The 24,707-nt window shown below is 37.6% G+C and overlaps 1 protein-coding gene across 1 annotated transcript; it reads right to left on the reverse strand.

Moving 5' to 3' along the window:
- Positions 1-704: 704 nt before the first annotated feature.
- On the reverse strand, positions 705-24,071 carry LOC138354872 (uncharacterized). Its single transcript, XM_069309352.1, has 5 exons — positions 23,523-24,071; positions 20,850-20,974; positions 20,072-20,176; positions 19,396-19,631; positions 705-1,770 (listed from the first exon to the last, which is right to left on the reverse strand). Exons 2-5 carry the CDS (start codon positions 20,940-20,942, stop codon positions 1,269-1,271), a joined length of 936 nt encoding a protein of 311 aa, XP_069165453.1. The 5' UTR covers positions 20,943-20,974; positions 23,523-24,071; the 3' UTR covers positions 705-1,268.
- Positions 24,072-24,707: the final 636 nt, after the last annotated feature.

A 24,707-nucleotide genomic window follows, 5' to 3' on the forward strand; every position in this document is an offset into this window, starting at 1 on the left:
TGATGGCCAGTAGAGCCATCATAAGGATAGGATCAGGCAATCACTCTAATCAGGCAACTACTCAATAGGTCCTTCTGGCACATTAGGAAAGGATTTTAACCCTTCAATAGATACAAAGCAGGATGTGTGTAGTTACTGGGCTACATCTAGTTTTTGGTTAGGTTCTAATATGTTAGCTGCTTTTATTTCGAGCTAGCAACAGTGAGTGTGATGTTAATTAGTTGAGAACATTCCATTTCTGTTTTTTTAAGTTTTTGTGGGTTTTGGCCTGAAGGCAAATGTTACATTATGGTGTTAAATTATCCTGTATGAAAGTACCGCAGCCCTATTGAGCCTGTATCCATGTAGTGACATACCCCCCATTATCATGTATGCCTGTATGTACAATATTATTTCATGTACTTTAAATATTCCTTTAATGTGTAATATACAATTGTACCAAATATCGTGCTTACAGTTTAGAGATTTTAGGGCATCCCCATTGTGACGTATTATCGGAAATAAATTAATATTTTATGGTGCCAAAAGGATATGACAAGAAGTTAAAAAAGATATAAAATCAACATATATGAATGCATTCAGTCCCAAGCTGGTTGGAAGCAGGATGGGCACCTTATGCACTAAAACCCAAATACCATGGCAATTGCAAGAAAGTGAATACTGTATAGGAATCTGAAGGTATAGGTATAATCTGAAGGCATAGGTATCTGAATTAGACTTTAATGTTACTCTTCACATACTCTATGTGATACATTTGTGCTCTCATCAAAGTAACTGCATTTACTTGGAAGTGAAAACCATATTTACTTATGGTACTGTACTTATTTATAGAAGTACAGTATTACTCTGGCTAATATTGTATAGCATAACAATTTGTGGGAGTTTAAAACAGGGATACGAGTGTCTTCATCTTTTTTACCAATCTTTCATACCACTGCCTATTACACACCACTAGCTTTCCCTGAAACTACAGTACAGTTCCATAACGCATACAGAAGTCAACTACAGCAGTGTATGGGTATAATTGATCTTCCATAATAATTCGGCTTTGGGATGAATGAATACTAGAACCTTTTAGTTATTCAGCTGACTATACTAATTTTTTTGCTGAATCTTTTCGCAACAATTTTAGTGAGGAATATATGTTACATTGGAATTGTGTTTATTAATTATTAATATAATGACAATAATTAATTATTATTATTGTATTTGTCATAATTAATTTATAAGAATTTAGTTCTTCTTTAGAACTTATAAAATATATTTTGCTATAGTAATTGGGGATCTTTGTCCTGTGATATTTCAATGATTCCATTTGTCTGCTCGAAGGCCATCCAGGCGGCAGTGTGAGTGTTTTCCCAGCCTGGTATCTTGCTGAACGTTGCTATAGAAGACGGGTTGTCGTAGTTGACGTGGGCGTTAGGAATGAAGCCCTGGCTAGCATATAGCCTCCCCATGATCTTGATTACCAGTCTACCGAGCCCCAGCTTCCTGTAGCTGTCGTCCGTCCCCAACATGCCGATGCTTCCATACATGGTCGGCGACATCCAGGAGACAGGTGTTTCCTCATTTCCGGAGTAGTGCAGGTGCTGGAGGTCTAGCAGAGAGTCCTTAGTCACGCTCGAGTCGAGGAACACTCCAACAGATGGCAGATGCTGCGATAGGCTCCATGTGGACTCCAGCGGTTGGGTCTTGTTAAAGCTGCTCCTCTCCAGCAGGTGTTGGAGCCCAGTTTTGACAAGTTTACAGACGCGGAAACCTGGCTTGTTCCTGAGAGCAAGAAGGAAGAATGATATGCTGGGTACAGAGCAATGTTTTTAAGTAAACAGACAAGGCAGCAAGCACATTTGTTGCCTGATTTATACTCTCACACTATAAGTAAATCTGCTGAGTGTCCATCTTCCATAGGCACAGAAGCCGGATTACTTATCGAGCTTACGTAATCTACTACTGGCTTAAATCAGTGTAATTTCCTCCTAAAAATCTGAGATTTTGACATAAGAAAAAAATATTAAGAGTAGGACGGTGGATCGGTCCCAATATCTTGCTCCAAAGATTTTCTGGTATATCACATTGTGAATTCATTATGTATTCTTATGTAGTTTTTTTATAATTTTGGCATGTAGTTTCATATTAATTGTTCCTCAGTTTACACTATTTCAATTTTTTTTATTATTTATAAATATTTAAGTACGATTAAAGGTAGAATAGTATTTTGCCGTCTAGGTTCAATGGTAAATTGCTAAGAAAATACCTTTAAGTAAATTCTATAAATTCCCTGCTTAAGCTTTTCCTGTTTTGTTTTATTCACTTTACATTGTAATAAAATATACGCTTCTTACTATGACAAGACTTTCTCTCTCAAATAAAGTTTTTCTTTAGTCAAAATCTGAACACTATTAAAACATTTCCAATAATAGGATTTTGGTTCCTACACTTATGTATATATAAATTATCTCAGAGTTTATTCCACCAGTTACTTACCTGGATATTGTAATTATCCATGTTATAATGAATATAATAGCATTAAGCTTTCTGCACACACATAAGTAACAGTGAACCTAGGGAAAATAATTGCTATGACAAGCACTTAAATTACGCTCCTGTACAAACATCTGAAACCCATCTCTCAGATAATTTCACTATAAAATCAGCTTATATCTGTCAAGTTGGTTAACCTTTTAATTGACAAATTACGACACTACATGAAAATGTAGTGAAATATGGAACTTGCACTTTAATAAGAGCATATTAATGTTTAATGTAATGACCAGAGTTTGTCTTTATAAAGGTTTTGATAAAGTTTGAGCTCGAGTGAGAAGAAATTGTAAGGAACAAATTATGAAATCAAAAGGTTTTGGTCAGTACATCGTGCAACACTGCCTGAACATGATTAAATTGTTAAACATAAGCTACTGGCTGGCTTGGAGAGTTTTTATGGAAACAAGTAATTAAGTTGTAAACAGCCAGTAGGTTATATCAGTTAATATGTACTTAGTAAAGTCTGTTAGTGTAAATAAGATATTTGGTAGAGACGATTGGTATGACATGTGGACACATTTCCACCATGTGGTTTAATTTTAATTGTGTCTGGCTGGTGTTGGTAGACCATTACGACCAGGGTAGTCATAACCACCCACAGAAACAAGATTTTATAGAAAGAAACACAAGGGTTGGCCGTTGAGTGTCTACTGGTTTGCAGTGCTGCCGGCGGTACGATCAAGTAGTGATATGAAAACTACTGGGTGTATGGTGGTTGACTAAGTAGAGGGCAGCTAGTAGGGTATTAAATTTATAGATAATTTTGTTTAATATTTGGGCAGAACACATAAGAGAATGTAGATGGTTATGGTATGAGCTTTTTGCAGTATGCAGCCGGAGGAGGCAGGCAAATTCAATTTGGGGATCTGTGAGTGAAGTTTTGTCCAGTTTGTCGGCATAATTTACTCTCAGTTACGACCGTTCCTTTATGTATCTGCCATCGAGTTTATATATTTTTATTATTTAGATTATAAATGCAACTTACAGCTCACTCACAGTTTTATAGCAAGTAAAGTAACCTGTAAGAGGATATGGTATTTATGTGGTGTACCAGTGTTCTGTGTGTAATATTAACTTTTCCACCAGTGTTAATGTATTGTATTTTGTAATGCCTTGTATTTTGTTGGTGTAAATCCTTGCTTCTATCCAATGAGAGAATTGGATTTAAAGTAAATGTCAGTAGACTAAATAATTTGTTATGAGTGTAGGATTTTTTTTAATAAATAGATTGTTACCAAGCAATCTTTCTTTCCTGTGCGCTTGGTGAAGTCGTTATCTACCCTTAGAAGTAGTGAAGTTGAGGACTACGACTGCGCGCACCATCTGCCAGGTGGCACTCAGGTGAGTGGCACCTGGCAGGTGGTGCGCGTCGTCGTAGTCCTCAAGGGTTTTGGGGGATTTTCCCGGAAGTTTGGCGCGTTTCGGACGCGTGTGAGCGTCCTGTGTTATGGTATGTGGTCAGGAACGAGGGGGAGATCATGTTGTTGGATGCCAGGTGGTGCGCGTCGTCGTAGTCGCAGCGCATCGCTCTAGTCCTCAAGGGTTAGGGGGGAATTTCCCGGATGTTATGACACTTGTCGGAGGAATGTGGTGCGCGCGGTTCTAGTCCTCGGGGTTTTGGGGAGCTTTTTCTGTGTGTTTGGGTTGGGAAAGAGTGAAGCCATGTTGTTGTTGGGATGTGTGAGAGTATGTGGTAGAGTAAGAAAATAGAAGGATAAGAGGAAGGAGTAAATGAATATGTATGTGTGTTTTGCGTAGACTTAATCCTGTGTGAGGATAATAATTTTGATGATCGTGAGATTGAGTGTAGATTAGAGGAGTGCCAACATAGTCTGTTATGTTGTTTGGGTGGGGGAGGGAGGGAAGGGTGAGTGGAGCTTCCCCTCGTCGCCGTGAGACTGCTCTGGGTCATTTTGCGGTTAGACAAACCATTAACTCCCCCTACAGGAAGTCCTAAGTGTGAGAGGATGAGAGAGTAGAGTCCAGCAGGAGGGATGTGTACCATTACCCTTAAGCGTTTTTCAATGTCCGCGGAGGGGTGTGTGTAAGGGTCACGGGTTAGAGGCTGACTGAAAGACTTTTCCAAGTAGCTTGGTTATATCTCCTCAGACACGGCGGAAGTGGTTGGGGCATCCATTACCCACTGCGTTTCGCTACGGTCCGCGACTCTCTCTCTCTCTCTGTCTCTCTGTCTCTCTGTCTCTCCGTCTCTCTCTCTCTCTCTCTCTCTCTCTCTCTCTCTCTCTCTCTCTCTCTCTCTCTCTCTCTCTCTCTCTCTCTCTCTCTCTCTCTCTGTCTCTCTGTCTGCCTCTCTCTCTCTCTCTCTGTCTCTCTCTCTCTGTCTCTCTCTCTCTGTCTCTCTGTCTCTCTGTCTCTATGTCTCTCTCTGTCTCTCTCTCTCTGTCTCTCTGTCTCTCTCTGTCTCTCTGCCTCTCTCTGTCTCTCTGTCTCTCTCTGTCTCTCTGTCTCTCTCTGTCTCTCTCTGTCTCTCTCTCTCTCTCTCTCTCTCTCTCTCTCTCTCTCTCTCTCTCTCTCTCTCTCTCTCTCTCTCTCTCTCTCTCTCTCTCTGTCTCTCTCTCTCTCTAAAGTCCACCACACGGCACTTCACTTAGTAAACTCAGTCAAAGTCCGGAGGTTATCGTTTACTAAAAGAGAGAAACATTTCACATCATCACGGAGACGCAATCTCTACCTACAAATTATTCTTGTTAACTGTGATCACATCATCTGCTGGCTCAAATAAATATCATTGAAATGTATGCATGTTTACGCAATCTCCATCACCTCTTCGTCCTACATCCATTCATTACTGCTTTGCAGAGGTTGTATCACACAACGGGTGTTATCATAGCAAGACTCCTGAATGAATAAGCTGGCCGTACCCTCTCGCTGCGGTCCAACCTTCGTGATGGTTTGAGGTGTAGATGGAGGATGTAATGGGTCGCCCTTACCCTCTCCCCGTCCACCCCCACCAAACCCATACCCCTACCACCCCCTCCATGGCCAAACCATTACTGCTCCATTCCCAGACCAAGTGTTCTGTGCTAAGCCTTAGTATCACCATTCTTGCTCAAATAGCATTTTTTTTTAAGAATATCCAGTCATAAGCTGGTCTTCAATCTTATTATTATAACAAATCTTAATTTGATGTAAACACAACTGCATGGGATATACCTAGCACTCAGTGGACTCTCTCTCTCTCTCTCTCTCTCTCTCTCTCTCTCTCTCTCTCTCTCTCTCTCTCTCTCTCTCTCTCTCTCTCTCCAGATCATTTAATAGTTGGGGAAAGTAACATCATTTCCTTTCTCCTGCTGCCACTGTTCACGTATCTTTCTCCATTTCACTTAGACTAATGGCAATTTTCGAGACCCCATCGCTCACACCCTTATAACCTTGTAAGGTAACACGACCAACATGATGACATCGTTCTTTGCTCAAATATCATTAATGTAACATGGACAATATACTAACTTCATTCTTTGCCCAAATAACATTTTAAGAGTAACGAGCAACTTTCTATCGATGAAATGTAAAACCATGTTTAGCCATTACATCCAAACACAATAAAATATTTTTGTTCCACACATACAAATTCCAAGCAAAGTAAGCATATATACGATAATATGGAAAACACAATCTTGCAAGCAAAGTAAGCATATATTTGGGTTTGGGTTATTTGTGGACCTGCGTAAGGCTTTTGACACTGTCAACCATCAAAACCTTCTTCTTAAATTACATCATTATGGAGTCAGAGGATACTCCCTGCAATACCTCAAATCTTATCTTACTGACAGGCTCCAGTATGTTTCTGTGAATAATACAATTTCTCCCACCCTACCCATCAACATTGGTGTTCCTCAGGGCAGCATACTTGGCCCTCTCCTCTTTCTCATCTACATTAATGACCTTCCAAATGCCTCCCAACACCTCAAACCAATTCTATTTGCTGACGACACAACCTTCATTTACTCCAGTCCTGACCCCCTTGCTCTAAATGCCACAGTAAATACTGAGCTAGAGAAAGTCCATCTTTGGCTAACTGCCAACAAACTCACCCTTAACATTGACAAAACGTTTTATATTCTGTTTGGCAATAAATCCTCTAATCAGATAAATCTCAAAATAAACAATACCCAAATTTGTAACAAATTAGATGGCAAATTTTTTGGCGTTCTCATCGACCACAAGCTGAATTTCCAGGGTCACATTCTAAATATATCAAAAAAAGTTTCAAAAACTGTTGGCATTCTTTCTAAGATCAGATATTATGTACCCCGCCCTGCCCTGGTTACTCTCTATTACTCCCTCATCTATCCATACCTCAACTATGGTATTTGTGCTTGGGGTTCTACTACCCAAAATCATTTACGTCCTCTCATTACCCAACACAAAGCTGCTATTAGGACAATATCCAACTCTGGCCCCAGACATCACTCGGTACCCTTACTCAAATCTCTGAATATGTTAGATATTAAGTCACTGCACATTCTCTCTTGTGTATTATACATATATAAAACGCTGAACTGTAATGCCAATCCTGACCTCAAAAGCTTCATTGAAGGTTGTAACAGAACCCATGAGCACCACACCAGGAATAAATACAGTTTTGATATTCCTAGAGTACGACTTAATCAAACTAGAAATGCTCTACAAATCAAGGGACCCAGAATGTGGAATGACCTTCCCAACCATGTTAAAGACTGTACCTCTCTCAACCAGTTTAAGATAAAAACTAAACACTACCTAATAAATTCCCTGTAACCCACCTCACTCCTTTATTGTCAACCCATGTCTGTTATTTTATTATTATTATTTTTTTTTAATCAACACTGTTTGTCAACCTATTGTATTTGTGCTGCTTTTTCAGTCATGTTCCCCCTTTTTTTTTATCTTTATTTGTATTTGTTTTCAACACTTTTTATTCTTTATGCTCAATTAGTATTAAGTTCTAGATATTAATGTTTTTCTTGCCCGAAACGCATTGCGTAATAGTGGCTTTAGGCATTGTATGTACTAGCTCTATCTATATATCAATCCATTAATGTAACATCACTTGTATGTGTGTACCTTACCTGAATAAACATATTTATTTATTTTTTTATTTATATACGATAATATGGAAAACACAATCTTGCAAGCAAAGTAAGCATATATACGATAATATGGAAAACACAATCTTGCAAGCGAAGTAAGCATATATACGATAATATGGAAAACACAATCTTGCAAGCAAAGTAAGCATATATACGATAATATGGAAAAAAAACACAATCTTGTTACTATTATTAAATTGACTTGTTCATTATCCCGAGTTCAACACACTCTCTCTCTCTCTCTCTCTCTCTCTCTCTTAAGACCTACATTATCCAATGTAAAACAGTCCGGATGAGCCAGGTTAAGTCTGTTTTCCAGTTCTTATAAGTTTGTTTTTCAGTTCTTATAACATTTGAAAATGTAAGCGTGGTTACTCGTTCCGTCTCGGCGCATCTCGTTAGGGACTGACCTTGAGTCTTTCCATAGCGCGAGTTTTCACTCATCATCGACCATTAGCAATCGTTCGATCCAACAGAAAAAGCAGAGACTATTGTTAGCATAATAGGTGAAAAAAAGTTGATCTTTCTCTTATTACGTTTTATTCAATAACTGGTAGACATAACTCACATATTTATCTTGGTAAACAAAACATAATAACTGTCAGACAGACAGACAGACTTACAGACATAACACTCAGCATAATGCTGACATATGGTGTTAGCATAATAGGTGAAAAAAAGTTGATTTCAATTCTTAGCTTGTTCTTCACATGTTCAGTGTTCATTCTTGTATTCCCTATGTTCCTTATCATGTCTTCATATTCTCTATAAGTTCATATTCCATGCATGTTCACTCTATTCATCAACTTTTTCTTACATGTTTTCTGTGTTCACCGTATGTTCACTGTGTTCATTCCCCTACTTAACCTCAATTTTTTTTATGTTCTTTGTTTCTTTAAACCAATTTGTTTCTTCCATTCACTAACTAGTTCTTTGTCAAATAATATTATACTGCAATACAGTTCCCTCAACAATTTTAGTCACCAAGTTTTATTTACAAAACTATGTCAAAGTAATTCTCGTCGTCAACTTAATAGTTCTACCAACCCCGTTCTTAAACAAATCTACACTTTATTCAGTTCCAAATTTACAAAGACAAACCTTTCTTGTAACTTCTTAACTAAAAATCTTTCGCCAATCAACTAAAACATAGTCACTTTCCTCATTTCTCAACTAAACTTATTATCCAATCAACCAAAAAATAGTCAAAGGAATCTTTCCAACGCTGTTCATAACTAAACTTATTCCCTAGTCATCAGAAAAATAGCCGTGTTCTTCATGTTTCATTGTCATTTCATAACTAAAATTATCCATCAATCAACAGAAAAAGTCATATTCATCATCATTGTTCCTAACTAAAATTATGTTTTGTCAAGTAAGAAAAAATAACCAAAGATACCTTTCATCGCTGTTCTTAACTGACATTATACTTTGGGGAGCACAAAATAGTCTCCCTCGTCATGTTTTGTCTTTTTCCTTAACTACAAGTATTCATCAGTCAAATAAAAAATAGTTACTTCATCATGTTTCCCTATCATTTCTTAACTGAAATATCACTTCTCTCATCTGAAATAGTCATGTGTAGTCTCTTTCCAACACTGTTCTTAACTAAAGTAGCCTTTCACTTTGCTAAAATAATCATATTCATCATTGTTCCTAACTAAAATTATATGTCGTTAAGTAAGAAATATAGTCAAAGACACTCTTCGAGTCATCAAGGACTTACTCAAAGACATCAAAGTTGCACTCAAAGACATCCTTTGAGACATCAAAGACATCCTTTAAGACTTCAAGGGGAACTCTTCGAGATATCAAAAGACACTCTCAAACACTCAAAATTTACTCGCATCCTTAAAGTTATTCTCAGAGTCATCAAAAAGTTAATCTCAGTCATCAAAATGTTATTCTCTAAGTAACCTTTCGTTCATCAGAGAAACTTTCTAAGACATCCTCGTTCATTAAAGTTATTCTCGGAGCTATCAAAATTAATCTCTAAAACAACAAAAGTTAATCTCGGTCATCAAAGTTGATCTGCAAGATATCTTCGAGACATCAAAGTTACTCTTCATTACATCAAAGACTCATTCAAATACTACTCATGTTCTCAGAAGTCATTCTCAAAGTCATCACCGATTTTCTCAGAGTCACCAAAGTTATTCTCTGAGTTAACAAAATACTACTCATGTTCTCAAAAGACATTCTCAAAGTCATCAAAGTTATTTAAAGAGCTAACAAAAGTTATTCTCGGAGTCACCTTCGTTCTTCAGAGAAACTTTCCAAAACATCTTTGTTCATCAAAGTTATTCTCGGAGTCATCAAAAGGTATTCTCTAACTCACTTTTGGTCATTAAAATTAATTTCTATGTTATAAAAGTTTGTCTCAGAGACATCTAAAGTTAATCTTAGAGTTATCAAATGTAATCTCTAACTCACTTTTGTTCATCAAAGTTGATCTCAGAGTTAACAAAGGTAATCTCTAACTCACTCTCGTTCATCAAAGTTGTTTCAAAGACATCAAAGTTAATCTCAGAGTTATCCAAAGATATTCTCATGTCCACAAAAGTTATTCCAAGAGACGTCAAAGTTAATCTCAGACATCTTCGTTCATAAAAGTTATTCTCAGAGACATCTAAAGTTATTCTCTAAGACATCAAAGTTATTCTAAGAGCTATCAAAAGTTATTCTCAGTCATGATATGTTATTCTCTAAGTAACCTTCCGTTCATCAAAGACATTCTCTAAGCCCTCAAAGTTATTCTCTAAGACAACAAAGTCATTCTCAGAGTCATCAAAAAGTTATTCTCAGACTCACCTTCGTTATTCAAAGAAGCCTTCTGAGACATCCTCGTTCAACAAAACTGTCCTCAGAGCCATCAAAAAGTTAAATACAGTCATCAAAGTTATTCTCTAAGTATCTTTTCGTTCATCAGAGAAGCTTTCTAAGACATCTTTGTTCATCAAAGTTGTTCTCTAAGACATCTTTGTTCATCAAAGTTGTTCTCTAAGACATCTTTGTCCATCAAAGTTGTTCTCTAAGACATCAATGTTGTTCTCTAAATCATAAAAGTTAATCTCTAAGGCACCTTCGTTTACTAGAGAAACTTTCCAATCCATCTTCGTTGATCAAAGTTATTCTCAGAATCATCAAAGAGATCTCTAATTCACCTTCGTTCACCAAAAAGTTGTCCTCTAAGACACCTTCGTTCATCAAAGAAACTCTCCTTCCATCATGTTATTCTTTAAGCCATCTTCAGTCATAAAATTTCTCTCCAAAATGTAACTAGTTCAGCTTTTCATACCAAACCTGCACTTCTGTTAAAATATATTTTCTTAGTCACTTTACCCTAAAACTGTTCTCAGAACTACACTGCCCAAATCCTACGTAACCTATCCTCTCCACCCAATGTTACTTAGTTAACGTAACGTTCCTAAACCTAACTTTAGCTATCCTAACTTAACTTACCTTACCTTTACCTATCGTACCTAACTTAACCTGCATAACCTAACTTTACCTATCCTAACATGACTTACCTTACATTACCTATCTTACTTAACTTAACCTGCACAACCTAACTTACATAACTTATCTTACCTATCCTAACGTAACCTAACTTGCTTTACCTAACTTAATCTTACATTTCCAAACTGATGTATCCTAACTTATCTAGTCCAAACCAGCCATGATCTAACTTACATAATTATTCCTGCTTGTCTTTTGTGTTTCGTCAATCATTGTCTCATATTCATTTACTCATTTCAAGGGTTAATTTCTCAAATGTTCATTTTTGCATTTCAAGTGTTATTTGTTTAAGATTGGGTGTTTAACCATTTCAAAGGATTTTTGTTATATATGGGAATTTACTCGTTTCAAGGGCAAATTTCTCAAATGGTCATTTTTTGCAGATCAAGGGTTATTTGTTAAAGTTCATCAAGTTGCTCATAAGTTTTATTTATTATGTTTGTTATTATTTATTCTTATTCCCCAACCCCTTAACCTAACCTCTTGTAATCTTAGTGTATTTAGTAGGTTCTATCATATGTTCTTATTCCCCAACCCTTTAACCTAACCTTTCAGATGTAGTTTATTGTGTTTTTTGACGTATTTGTTGAATATATTATCCTTTTCATAACCTTTCAGATGTAGTTTTGTTTCTCCTTTTTGTATATTTTTACCCAAACCCACCATCCCACTTAACCTTCTTTTACTTTGTTTTCACATATAAGTTCATTCATTATCTCAGTAAAAATAAAATTACAATAGTAAAGAATCAGATCTACTAAGACTTGAAATTGAGAAAAACAAGAGAGCAAGTGAGTGAGAGCATGAAACGAGGAGAAAAGAGTAAGAGAGAGGGGGGAGGAAGAGCATGGGAGCACTAGACTTGAATTTGAGAAAAAGAAAACTAAGTGAATGAGAGTGAGGGTGAGAGAATGGGAGCATTAAGACTTGAATTTGAGAAAGAAGAGAGCATTTGAGCAAATGAGTGAGAGAGAGGGGGGGGGGAAGAGAGAGAATAAGGGGGAGAGATAGAAAGGAGGGTTTGAAGGAGTAGGAGAAACAAAGTAAAAGAAGGAAAGAAGGTTAAGTGGGATGGTGGGTTTGGGTAAAAATATACAAAAAGGAGAAACAAAACTACCTCTGAAAGGTTATGAAAAGGATAATATATTCAACAAATACGTCAAAAAACACAATAAACTACATCTGAAAGGTTAGGTTAAAGGATAATATCGACAAAAAACACAATAAACTACATCTGAAAGGTTAGGTTAAGGGGTTGGGGAATAAGAATAAATAATAACAAACATAATAAATACAACTTATGAGCAACTTGATGAACTTTAACAAATAACCCTTGATCTGCAAAAATGACCATTTGAGAAATTTGCCCTTGAAACGAGTAAATTCCCATATATAACAAAAATCCTTTGAAATGGTTAAACACCCAATCTTAAACAAATAACACTTGAAATGCAAAAATGTCCATTTGAGAAATTAACCCTTGAAATGAGTAAATGAATATGAGATAATGATTGACGAAACACAAAAGACAAGCAGGAATAATTATGTAAGTTAGATCATGTCTGGTTGGACTAGATAAGTTAGGATACATCAGTTTGGAAATGTAAGATTAAGTTAGGTAAAGCAAGTTAGGTTACGTTAGGATAGGTAAGATAAGTTATGTAAGTTAGGTTGTGCAGGTTAAGTTAAGTAAGATAGGTAATGTAAGGTAAGTCATGTTAGGATAGGTAAAGTTAGGTTATGCAGGTTAAGTTAGGTACGATAGGTAAAGGTAAGGTAAGTTAAGTTAGGATAGGTAAAGTTAGGTTTAGGAACGTTACATTAACTAAGTAACATTGGGTGGAGAGGATAGGTTACGTAGGATTTGGGCAGTGTAGTTCTGAGAACAGTTTTAGGGTAAAGTGACTAAGAAAATATATTTTAACAGAAGTGCAGGTTTGGTATGAAAAGCTGAACTAGCTACATTTTGGAGAGAAATTTTATGACTGAAGATGTCTTAAAGAATAACATGATGGAAGGAGAGTTTCTTTGATGAACGAAGGTGTCTTAGAGAACAACTTTTTGGTGAACGAAGGTGAATTAGAGATCTCTTTGATGATTCTGAGAATAACTTTGATCAACGAAGATGGATTGGAAAGTTTCTCTAGTAAACGAAGGTGACTTAGAGATTAACTTTTATGATTTAGAGAACAACATTGATGTCTTAGAGAACAACATTGATGTCTTAGAGAACAACTTTGATGAACAAAGATGTCCTAGAAAGCTTCTCTGATGAACGAAAAGATATTTAGAGAATAACTTTGATGACTGTATTTAACTTTTTGATGGCTCTGAGGACAGTTTTGTTGAACGAGGATGTCTCAGAAGGCTTCTTTGAATAACGAAGGTGAGTCTGAGAATAACTTTTTGATGACTCTGAGAATGACTTTGTTGTCTTAGAGAATAACTTTGAGGGCTTAGAGAATGTCTTTGATGAACGGAAGGTTACTTAGAGAATAACATATCATGACTGAGAATAACTTTTGATAGCTCTTAGAATAACTTTGATGTCTTAGAGAATAACTTTAGATGTCTCTGAGAATAACTTTTATGAACAAAGATGTCTGAGATTAACTTTGACGTCTCTTGGAATAACTTTTGTGGACATGAGAATATCTTTGGATAACTCTGAGATTAACTTTGATGTCTTTGAAACAACTTTGATGAACGAGAGTGAGTTAGAGATTACCTTTGTTAACTCTGAGATCAACTTTGATGAACAAAAGTGAGTTAGAGATTACATTTGATAACTCTAAGATTAACTTTAGATGTCTCTGAGACAAACTTTTATAACATAGAAATTAACTTTAATGACCAAAAGTGAGTTAGAGAATACCTTTTGATGACTCCGAGAATAACTTTGATGAACAAAGATGTTTTGGAAAGTTTCTCTGAAGAACGAAGGTGACTCCGAGAATAACTTTTGTTAGCTCTTTGAATAACTTTGATGACTTTGAGAATGTCTTTTGAGAACATGAGTAGTATTTTGTTAACTCAGAGAATAACTTTGGTGACTCTGAGAAAATCGGTGATGACTTTGAGAATGACTTCTGAGAACATGAGTAGTATTTGAATGAGTCTTTGATGTAATGAAGAGTAACTTTGATGTCTCGAAGATATCTTGCAGATCAACTTTGATGACCGAGATTAACTTTTGTTGTTTTAGAGATTAATTTTGATAGCTCCGAGAATAACTTTAATGAACGAGGATGTCTTAGAAAGTTTCTCTGATGAACGAAAGGTTACTTAGAGAATAACATTTTGATGACTGAGATTAACTTTTTGATGACTCTGAGAATAACTTTAAGGATGCGAGTAAATTTTGAGTGTTTGAGAGTGTCTTTTGATATCTTGAAGAGTTCCCCTTGAAGTCTTAAAGGATGTCTTTGATGTCTCAAAGGATGTCTTTGAGTGCAACTTTGATGTCTTTGAGTAAGTCCTTGATGACTCGAAGAGTGTCTTTGACTATATTTCTTACTTAACGACATATAATTTTAGTTAGGAACAATGATGAATATGATTATTTTAGCAAAGTGAAAGGCTACTTTAGTTAAGAACAGTGTTGGAAAGAGACTACACATGACTATTTCAGATGAGAGAAGTGATATTTCAGTTAAGAAATGATAGGGAAACATGATGAAGTAACTATTTTTTATTTGACTGATGAATACTTGTAGTTAAGGAAAAAGACAAAACATGACGAGGGAGACTATTTTGTGCTCCCCAAAGTATAATGTCAGTTAAGAACAGCGATGAAAGATATCTTTGGTTATTTTTTCTTACTTGACAAAACATAATTTTAGTTAGGAACAATGATGATGAATATGACTTTTTCTGTTGATTGATGGATAATTTTAGTTATGAAATGACAATGAAACATGAAGAACACGGCTATTTTTCTGATGACTAGGGAATAAGTTTAGTTATGAACAGCGTTGGAAAGATTCCTTTGACTATTTTTTGGTTGATTGGATAATAAGTTTAGTTGAGAAATGAGGAAAGTGACTATGTTTTAGTTGATTGGCGAAAGATTTTTAGTTAAGAAGTTACAAGAAAGGTTTGTCTTTGTAAATTTGGAACTGAATAAAGTGTAGATTTGTTTAAGAACGGGGTTGGTAGAACTATTAAGTTGACGACGAGAATTACTTTGACATAGTTTTGTAAATAAAACTTGGTGACTAAAATTGTTGAGGGAACTGTATTGCAGTATAATATTATTTGACAAAGAACTAGTTAGTGAATGGAAGAAACAAATTGGTTTAAAGAAACAAAGAACATAAAAAAAAATTGAGGTTAAGTAGGGGAATGAACACAGTGAACATACGGTGAACACAGAAAACATGTAAGAAAAAGTTGATGAATAGAGTGAACATGCATGGAATATGAACTTATAGAGAATATGAAGGCATGATAAGGAACATAGGGAATACAAGAATGAACACTGAACATGTGAAGAACAAGCTAAGAATTGAAATCAACTTTTTTTCACCTATTATGCTAACACCATATGTCACCATTATGCTGAGTGTTATGTCTGTAAGTCTGTCTGTCTGTCTGACAGTTATTATGTTTTGTTTTACCAAGATAAATATGTGAGTTATGTCTACCAGTTATTGAATAAAACGTAATAAGAGAAAGATCAACTTTTTTTCACCTATTATGCTAACACTAGTCTCTGTTTTTTTCTGTTGGATCGAACGATTACTAATGGTCGATGATGAGTGAAAACTCGCGCTATGGAAAGACTCAAGGTCAGTCCCTAACGAGATGCGCCGAGACGGAACGAGTAACCACGCTTACATTTTCAAATGTTATAAGAACTGAAAAACAAACTTGTTATAAGAACTGGAAAACAGACTTAACCCGGCTCATCCGGACTGTTTTACATTGGATAATGTAGGTCTTAAGAGAGAGAGAGAGAGAGAGTGTTGAACTCGGGATAATGAACAAGTCAATTTAATAATAGTAACAAGATTGTGTTTTTTTTCAATATTATCGTATATATGCTTACTTTGCTTGCAAGATTGTGTTTTCCATATTATCGTATATATGCTTACTTTGCTTGGAATTTGTATGTGTGGAACAAAAATATTTTATTGTGTTTGGATGTAATGGCTAAACATGGTTTTACATTTCATCGATAGAAAGTTGCTCGTTACTCTTAAAATGTTATTTGGGCAAAGAATGAAGTTAGTATATTGTCCATGTTACATTAATGATATATGAGCAAAAATCGATGTCATCATGTTGGTCGTGTTACCTTACAAGGTTATAAGGGTGTGAGCGATGGGGTCTCGAAAATTGCCATTAGTCTAAGTGAAATGGAGAAAGATACGTGAACAGTGGCAGCAGGAGAAAGGAAATGATGTTACTTTCCCCAACTATTAAATGATCTGGAGAGAGAGAGAGAGAGAGAGAGAGAGAGAGAGAGAGAGAGAGAGAGAGAGAGAGAGAGAGAGAGAGAGAGAGAGAGAGTCCACTGAGTGTTATGTATATCCCACGCAGTTGTGTTTACATCAAATTAAGATTTGTTATAATAATAAGATTGAAGACCAGCTTATGACTGGATATTCTTAAAAAAAATGCTATTTGAGCAAGAATGGTGATACTAAGGCTTAGCACAGAACACTTGGTCTGGGAATGGAGCAGTAATGGTTTGGCCATGGCGGGGGTGGTAGGGGTATGGTTTGGTGGGGGTAGACGGGGAGAGGGTAAGGGCGACCCATTACATCCTCCATCTCACTACACCTCAAACCATCACGAAGGTTGGACCGCAGCGAGAGGGTACGGCCAGCTCAATCATTCAGGAATCTTGCTATGATAACACCCGTTGTGTGATACAACCTCTGCACAGCAGTAATGGATGGATGTAGGACGAAGAAGTGATGGAGATTGAGTAAACATGCATACATTTCAATGATATTTATTTGAGCCAGCAGATGATGTGATCACAGTTAACAAGAATAATTTGTAGGTAGAGATCGCGTCTCCGTGATGATGTGAAATGTTTCTCTCTTTTAGTAAACGATAACCTCCGGACTTTGACTGAGTTTACTAAGTGAAGTGCCGTGTGGTGGACTTTAGAGAGAGAGAGAGACAGAGAGAGAGAGAGAGAGAGAGAGAGAGAGAGAGAGAGAGAGAGAGAGAGAGAGAGAGAGAGAGAGAGAGAGAGAGAGAGAGAGAGAGAGAGAGAGAGAGAGAGAGAGAGAGAGAGAGAGACAGAGAGACAGAGAGAGACAGAGAGAGACAGAGAGAGACAGAGAGACAGAGAGAGAGAGAGACAGAGAGACAGAGAGAGAGACAGAGACAGAGACAGAGAGAGAGAGAGAGAGGCAGACAGAGAGACAGAGAGACAGAGAGAGAGAGAGAGAGAGAGAGAGAGAGAGAGAGAGAGAGAGAGAGAGAGAGAGAGAGAGAGAGAGAGAGAGAGAGAGAGAGAGAGAGACGGAGAGATAGAGAGACAGAGAGACAGAGAGACAGAGAGAGAGAGAGAGTTGCGGACCGTAGTGAAACGCAGTGGGTAATGGATGCCCCAACCACTTCCGCCGTGTCTAAGGAGATATAACCAAGCTACTTGGAAAAGTCTTTCAGTCAGCCTCTAACCCGTGACCCTTACGCACACCCCTCCGCGGACATTGAAAAACGCTTAAGGGTAATGGTACACATCCCTCCTGCTGGACTCTACTCTCTCATCCTCTCACACTTAGGACTTCCTGTAGGGGGCGTTAATGGTTTGTCTAACCGCAAAATGACCCAGAGCAGTCTCACGACGACGAGGGGAAGCTCCACTCACCCTTCCCTCCCTCCCCCACCCAAACAACATAACAGACTATGTTGGCACTCCTCTAATCTACACTCAATCTCACGATCATCAAAATTATTATCCTCACACAGGATTAAGTCTACGCAAAACACACATACATATTCATTTACTCCTTCCTCTTATCCTTCTATTTTCTTACTCTACCACATACTCTCACACATCCCAACAACAACATGGCTTCACTCTTTCCCAACCCAAACACACAGAAAAAGCTCCCCAAAACCCCGAGGACTAGAACCGCGCGCACCTCATTCCTCCGACACGCGTCATAACATCCGGGAAATTCCCCCCTAACCCTTGAGGACTAGAGCGACGCGCACCACCTGGCATCCAACAACATGATCTCCCCCTCATTCCTGACCACATACCATAACACAGGACGCTCACACGCGTCCGAAACGCGCCAAACTTCCGGGAAAATCCCCCAAAACCCTTGAGGACTACGACGACGCGCACCACCTGCCAGGTGCCACTCACGTGAGTGCCACCTGGCAGATGGTGCACGCTGTCGTAGTCCTCAACTTCACTACTCCTAGACACGTACTTGGGAATGTCTTCCTGGAGCCGGGTCTAGCAACCCACAAAGTTAGACTATTATACAGATAATGCATGTAAAGGACATTTTGGCACTATCCGAGGATAGTACTTGTGACTAATATTAAGTCCTCAGTGACGAACCGGGTATATGCCCTACCCTCAATATGCCACTGCAGACCCAAGTGTATGATCCTTCGAATGATATCATGACAGACTTAACAATTGTTGTTAATGCTTGTAATGTGTTCTTATACTGATGTTATCCTTTACATTGTTTAATTATTTTTTTCATTTTTATCAGCTTTTGAAATTTCATTCTCATTTATTACAACGTATTCAGTATCTTCATGCTGTTGAATTGTTGAAATTGCAGTTAAATGTTGTCTATTTTATATAATTATTCCTATTATTTATATTCCATTTTCTTAAAACTATTTTCCTTTTCCCACCTTACATATGTTAATAACTGTCTTTGCCATCCCTGCCACACACTCCAAGACGTTTCTAACATTTAACAGAATGAAGCTTGCGTAGTCCTAGAACAGCTCCCTCAACTGAACCGGTAAACACTTTCCTGAGTTTCTACATGAGCTTCCACTCTATGCGAAGTTTAGTTTGGTGTAGGACTTAAGACTTAAGGCCTATCAACTGCATGAAGGTTATTAAAGCCTTGACACTAGATTACTGACCAACCAGCAAGTATACTTTAGCCCTGAACAAAGTCCAGAACTAAAGTAAACTCTATGTGTATACCGAAAATGGAGGACACATCTTGGTGTTTATATCCCTGCACGGTAGATATTGCCAATATAAAGTTCACTGTATGGTAAGGTAAGTACCAACCTGAGGAGTTCAGTATCCAAGTTAGGGCGGTAAGTAAATGTGTAATTTGGTTCCCAATAGACGAGGGAGCTCCCCAGCTCTTGGGCCAGCATCTTCAGCGGCTCAACCAGGTAGTGGGGAACATGGTAGATCATCAGGCGTCGTTGCCAGTTCAATAGAGGCGTCTCCCTCAGCGCCTCTATCAGTTGTTCGAATTCCGCTTCCCGGCAGTAGACGGCAATACTGGAGGGCACGTTCTAGAGATAGAGAAACAGTGTAAGAACACCAGCATTTGTGAGTCTCTATTACTTCAAAATGCGCGCACGCAAGTACAAAAGATCATAGATTCAAGCTAAAGAAACAAATGTGGCAGAAAATATTAGAAATATCTCTTTTGCAAAAGGAGTGGTAGACGATTGTAACAATTGAAGTGAGAAACCGGTTGATTCCAAAACTGTTATTACATTTTGGTTTTGGCGCCGTATGGTTTCCGGCTTCACAACATCACTGAAATGATGTGCTAAATTTGCCCGAACCAAACCAAACCGGGGATCCGTGAATAGAAAACTGAACATTACATCGATTTTGCGAGCCGCTATGAATTGTAGCACATCAGTTTTTGGTCTTAGGGGATTTATACGTCGAAATGCGATGTACTATTCGAGAGGACAGGATGCAGAAGATACACAGTACTCACCGTATTCTGCCACAAGAGTACGTGAGACTGTGGTTGGGCAGCCAAGGTATAGAACGTGGTCGTGGACAGCCACCCTCGAGCGTGTAGGAGCAGGATGTTGTGCATCTATCATAGTTTACATTCAAGTTAGCAACTAAACAAAAATTATGATTAAAAATGAGAATTATCTGCATTCAAAAGCTCATTCTTGTTAATGAACTGACTCTTACGAAATGAAATTATATTATTGCAAGATCTTGTGCAATATGATAAGACAATGCATTTTTTAATATTTTACTTGATAAATAATAATAATTACCAAAACTTTGTAGTCCTTCAGTGGGAGAATGTTCAAAGCAATGTATTTCAGTCCATACATATTTTCAGCAACATGTATTTGTAACTTTGAAGTCTAAATGTAAATCGGATATTTTTTAAAAAGAAAAATATATCTGAAAGTTTTCGTCTCACTATTACCAAGTAAGAAAAGTTGACATATTGTTATAAATTAAGGCAAATCGATTCACAGTTACTGAATACAGGAGGTCATCTCGCGTTCAATGAATAATGAAATGTTACAATTTCTCTCTTGAATCTAAATTAAACCATAATCGTCACCCATTCATTAAAATAGTTTAAGGAGCTTCTTGAAATACTTCTTGAAAATCATTTTCAAGAAGGGTAGGAAATTATCAGGAGAGATCGGCAAGCCACTACGACTATATCATTTGCCAATGTTAAGGTTTTAGCTAGTCCACAGTTCTCTCCCGGAGCTACAGTCAGGTGAGGGTCAACTCACGGTGGCCGAGTAGGGTAGGTCTGCCTTGAGGCTGTCAGCAAGTTCCATAAGTTGGCGCCTACTGGTCACATGAGTGAAGATTCGTGCAGCCATGATAAGTCTCCCTTCCTCGCGCTACTGGTTCACTTGAAAGAAATGCATACAGTGTAGGAAATACGATCATGTGACTGATAAGATATTTATACATAATTTTTAACAAATAAAATAATAGGTAGTCTTATTTATGTTTCTGAAGATGTTCGGCAACATTAAAAATAACAAGAATTCTTAAGGGACAAAAGGAAACAAATTCCTTGATGACATCTTGATACAGAATTCAAAGAAACTGCTGGATCCATTATCGAGCAAATACCTTTTTAAGATAAAAGTTGAACCAAAATGTTTTGATGTAGCAAAAGAAAGTTCTTATACTCAAAGTCCTCCACCCACAACCTGCATAGCATTTGATTTACCAATTATATAGCTGCTGCAACCTTAATTAATTTAAACACTAACACTATATACTTAAATTTAACACGTATTCTAATTGTACACTCCACACACGATGTTCTTAGATGTTTGCATCAGCTTTGCTGGTGCTCCCTTCTGTGCAGCGTGGGAACGGTTCAGAATTCTACAGGAAAAAACAACTTTCAGGGTGGCCTTAAGTGGGCGGAGCTAGTCAAAAGCATTTGGCTGGCCTAGAGTAGATTTCTTTTGAAAGACTTTGATTTCATTGGCTCGAGTTCTGAGAGGCGGGGCTTATTGGGCCTAGGAAAACTTAGAGGGGGTGGAGCTTGTTTTCCACTAGTATACTTGTTGAGAAATGATCGTTAGTGTGTCTTGGAGCGTCACTGGGGGTGCAGGTCTTCTGACCTCGTGGGCAAGCCATTCAACATCTCTGGCCAGGTTGCAGTAAGGTATTGTGCAACTTGAGTATTTCATGTATAATCGGTATTTCAAACCATTGCTTTTAGGATGTTTTATTAGAGCAGGATATATGTTCATTTTTTTAAAATACGTGCCTGTTTGAATAAAGTAAATATTTTGATCTAGTGGTATTTAGTTAATTCCCTCCTTTGGTTATTAATGCTGTGTTATTCATTTTTATATGTGGCATTCATGTGCGGTATTGGAAACCCTATATTCTCAATAAGTAAAGTAAAAGTTATATGATTACTCCCCAAGCAATTATATTACCAAGATTGTTATGCCCTTAAGTTCATGATTATTGATTTCTGTCCTTTCTGGGAGATCAATAGTCTAGACACATTAAGGTATTTTAGCAGGAAGGTGGTGGCAGTGTGCTATTAAGTTTATTCAGTTATTATTCAAATTAAATTAATTATAAATTAATGATCATAAATTAATGATCCCTTCCTGTGTTGCTTCCCCCTCATTTAATATTTCAGAGTCACTATTAGTTAGTAGTTCAGTGAGGGTCACACTGATCTGCAAGCAGTGTTAAGCTGGGGTATTGAGTTAGTAAGGGGGTACAGCAGGGCGGGATAATTACATGATGGAAGCATGGTGAGTCCCTTAGTACATGAACTCGTCCGCACTACTCTGGATATATGTTATGATAGATTTTCTAGATTAGGTATATGTATATAGTCCAGGAACTCTCTGAAAGTCTCGGAAGTCATCACTGGCGATATAAAGTTAGTTCGTGCATAAAGTCTGGAATGCTTCAAGAATTTGTAATCTTCTTACATATTGGGTTTTGTCTATTATACAAGTGTTTTTATTTAGCATTTCTCTTGTTATGGTGATGTCATGGGCTTGTCTCATGTGATTTTTGGGGACACCGGATTGAAGACGACAGGTCAAACGCCTCGTCAGCTTGGTCGACGTCATACTTATGTACTTAGATTCAAGGTTACATCCTTTGTGGGGGAAGGTGTACATGTATACTACGTTTGACTGCTGTAAAGGGTTCTCCGTCGACTTTAGGCTGTTTTTAAAACAGTTTATTAAAAACAGCCTGAAGCCGACGGATGTGGGGAAATTTGATATACAGAAATTTTTCTGTAGGTTAGATTAGCATTTTAAAAGCTAATCTAATACCTTACTCACTCAATCACCTTCTGTGGTTGATTGTTCAATAAATCCCTGAACTATATGTTTAACAGATCTCTGACCCTGTCCATGGAGAACAAAAGAAAATGTATATATGCTGATTAGCATTGTAAATGTGTGGCCACGTCTGTGGTAGAAAATAATAATAAAAAATCATGACTATCCAACTTGGTGGGTTACTAATGGCTCTCCGTTAGTCTTCTGTTTAAGCTTGGTCACTGATTATTAGGTGTTTGCCAGTTTTTAATGGTTATTAATTTGCCCTATCTATTACTTCACTCACTAAGCTGGTCTACTGAGAGAAAATAACCCGTGTTGTATTCTGAATCGATTTTTCTGAAATCACTGATTTGGCAAGTGGCCGGCGAGGCGCTGGTTCAAGGCCGTGATGACTCCTCTCTCCTACCCCTCGCTACCCCAAACACACTATTATATTTTAATTTGTGCTGTAGCACAGTTTGAGGACTTCTGGGATATGTCTGGTACTTTTCACAACTGTGTAGTACCTTCATGATTACAATTTATAATGTATGAACTGGTATTTATTTTGGATGAATACTTATATAATTAGGTTTAGCACAGGAACCTGTTATGTACGATGAATTCTGAATTTACCTTTATGTTGAATATGTTAGTTGCTGATTCTCAAACACTTGTTCACTTTGAAACTGTAAATAGCTTCTTTCATCCACAGCGCTGCTCTTTCTTGTTGCGACTATAGCAAGAAGAAAATGTTGTAGGGGCGGCAGCCAGCCAGGGTCCTTCACCCTGCCACACGCCTGGTACACTGAGCTCCCGGGACGACCGTGAGATGTGTTTAGGAAAGCTTCCAATGAATTAAGATGGTCAGTTTCGTAGGCAATTATATGTGGCTCTGCAACCTTTTCCACTACCACCCACAGGAATGGTATGCGCGCTTAATGAATGAACTAGCACTACATGAGAATAGTGTTTATCCTTATGAATGAGGTACTTACACATTTCTTGGATCCCATTGATGGTGTTATCTCTAAATTCTGCGATTTTTTCACATTCCATTATATAATGACGCGAAGTATGTGTAGTAAAAGTGTCATATCTATTGTATCGCGGGCGGAGCTATTATTGTACAGGATGGATGCTCGCTTGACTTATTTTTTTGGTCGTCAGATCAGCTGTGTCGTGCTTGTACACAGGGGGCCAGGAGCCAGATTCACGAAAGCACTTATGAACGTGTACATCTTTCCTCAATCTTTGACGGCTTTGGTTACCTTTATTAAACAGTTTACAAGCATGAAAACTTCCCAATCAACTGTTGTTATTGTTATAAACAGTCTCCTGGTGCTTCGGAGCTCATTAACTGTTTAATAATTGGAAACAAAGCCCCCAAAGATTGAGAAAAGATGTACAGGTTCGTAAGTGCTTGCGTAAGTGCTTTCGTGAATCTGGCCCCAGATTCACGAAGCAGTTACGTACGTAGTTACGAATGTTTTTCTTTTTAGCATCTTCGTAGCGGCTTCGTTGGTATTCAGGTAGGCATTTAAGAAGAAAAATCTTCGTAAGTTTACTTCGTCGTGCTAAGAGTGCTCTCGACCACTCGTAGCGTTACGTAAACTGGATATAACTCAATTTTTATCTACTACACAACATGGAGGATCGATTTTATTATAAACAAAACATTTTAGCTAGAGAAATTCGTCAAGAGGCGTCCTTCGTGTTAACTCTATACGCATTCTCTGCTTGAAACTTGTAGTAAGGCTGTCTTTTATGTTGCGGTGTTCGCTGATTGGTTGGTTGCTTCAGAGGTACTGGCTCCGGCAG

Source organism: Procambarus clarkii, chromosome 65 (genome assembly GCF_040958095.1).
Source record: "Procambarus clarkii isolate CNS0578487 chromosome 65, FALCON_Pclarkii_2.0, whole genome shotgun sequence".
NCBI lineage: Eukaryota > Metazoa > Arthropoda > Malacostraca > Decapoda > Cambaridae > Procambarus > Procambarus clarkii.

What these genes read in the sequence shown, in the direction of transcription:
- LOC138354872 (XM_069309352.1), bottom strand. Translation starts at nt 20,942, where the DNA reads ATGGCTGCACGAATCTTCACTCATGTGACCAGTAGGCGCCAACTTATG. An exon ending in ACCTACCCTACTCGGCCACC is followed by an intron (nt 20,177 to 20,849) that starts GTGAGTTGACCC and finishes AAACTATGATAG; the next exon opens with ATGCACAACATCCTGCTCCT. An exon ending in TACTCTTGTGGCAGAATACG is followed by an intron (nt 19,632 to 20,071) that starts GTGAGTACTGTG and finishes CTCTATCTCTAG; the next exon opens with AACGTGCCCTCCAGTATTGC.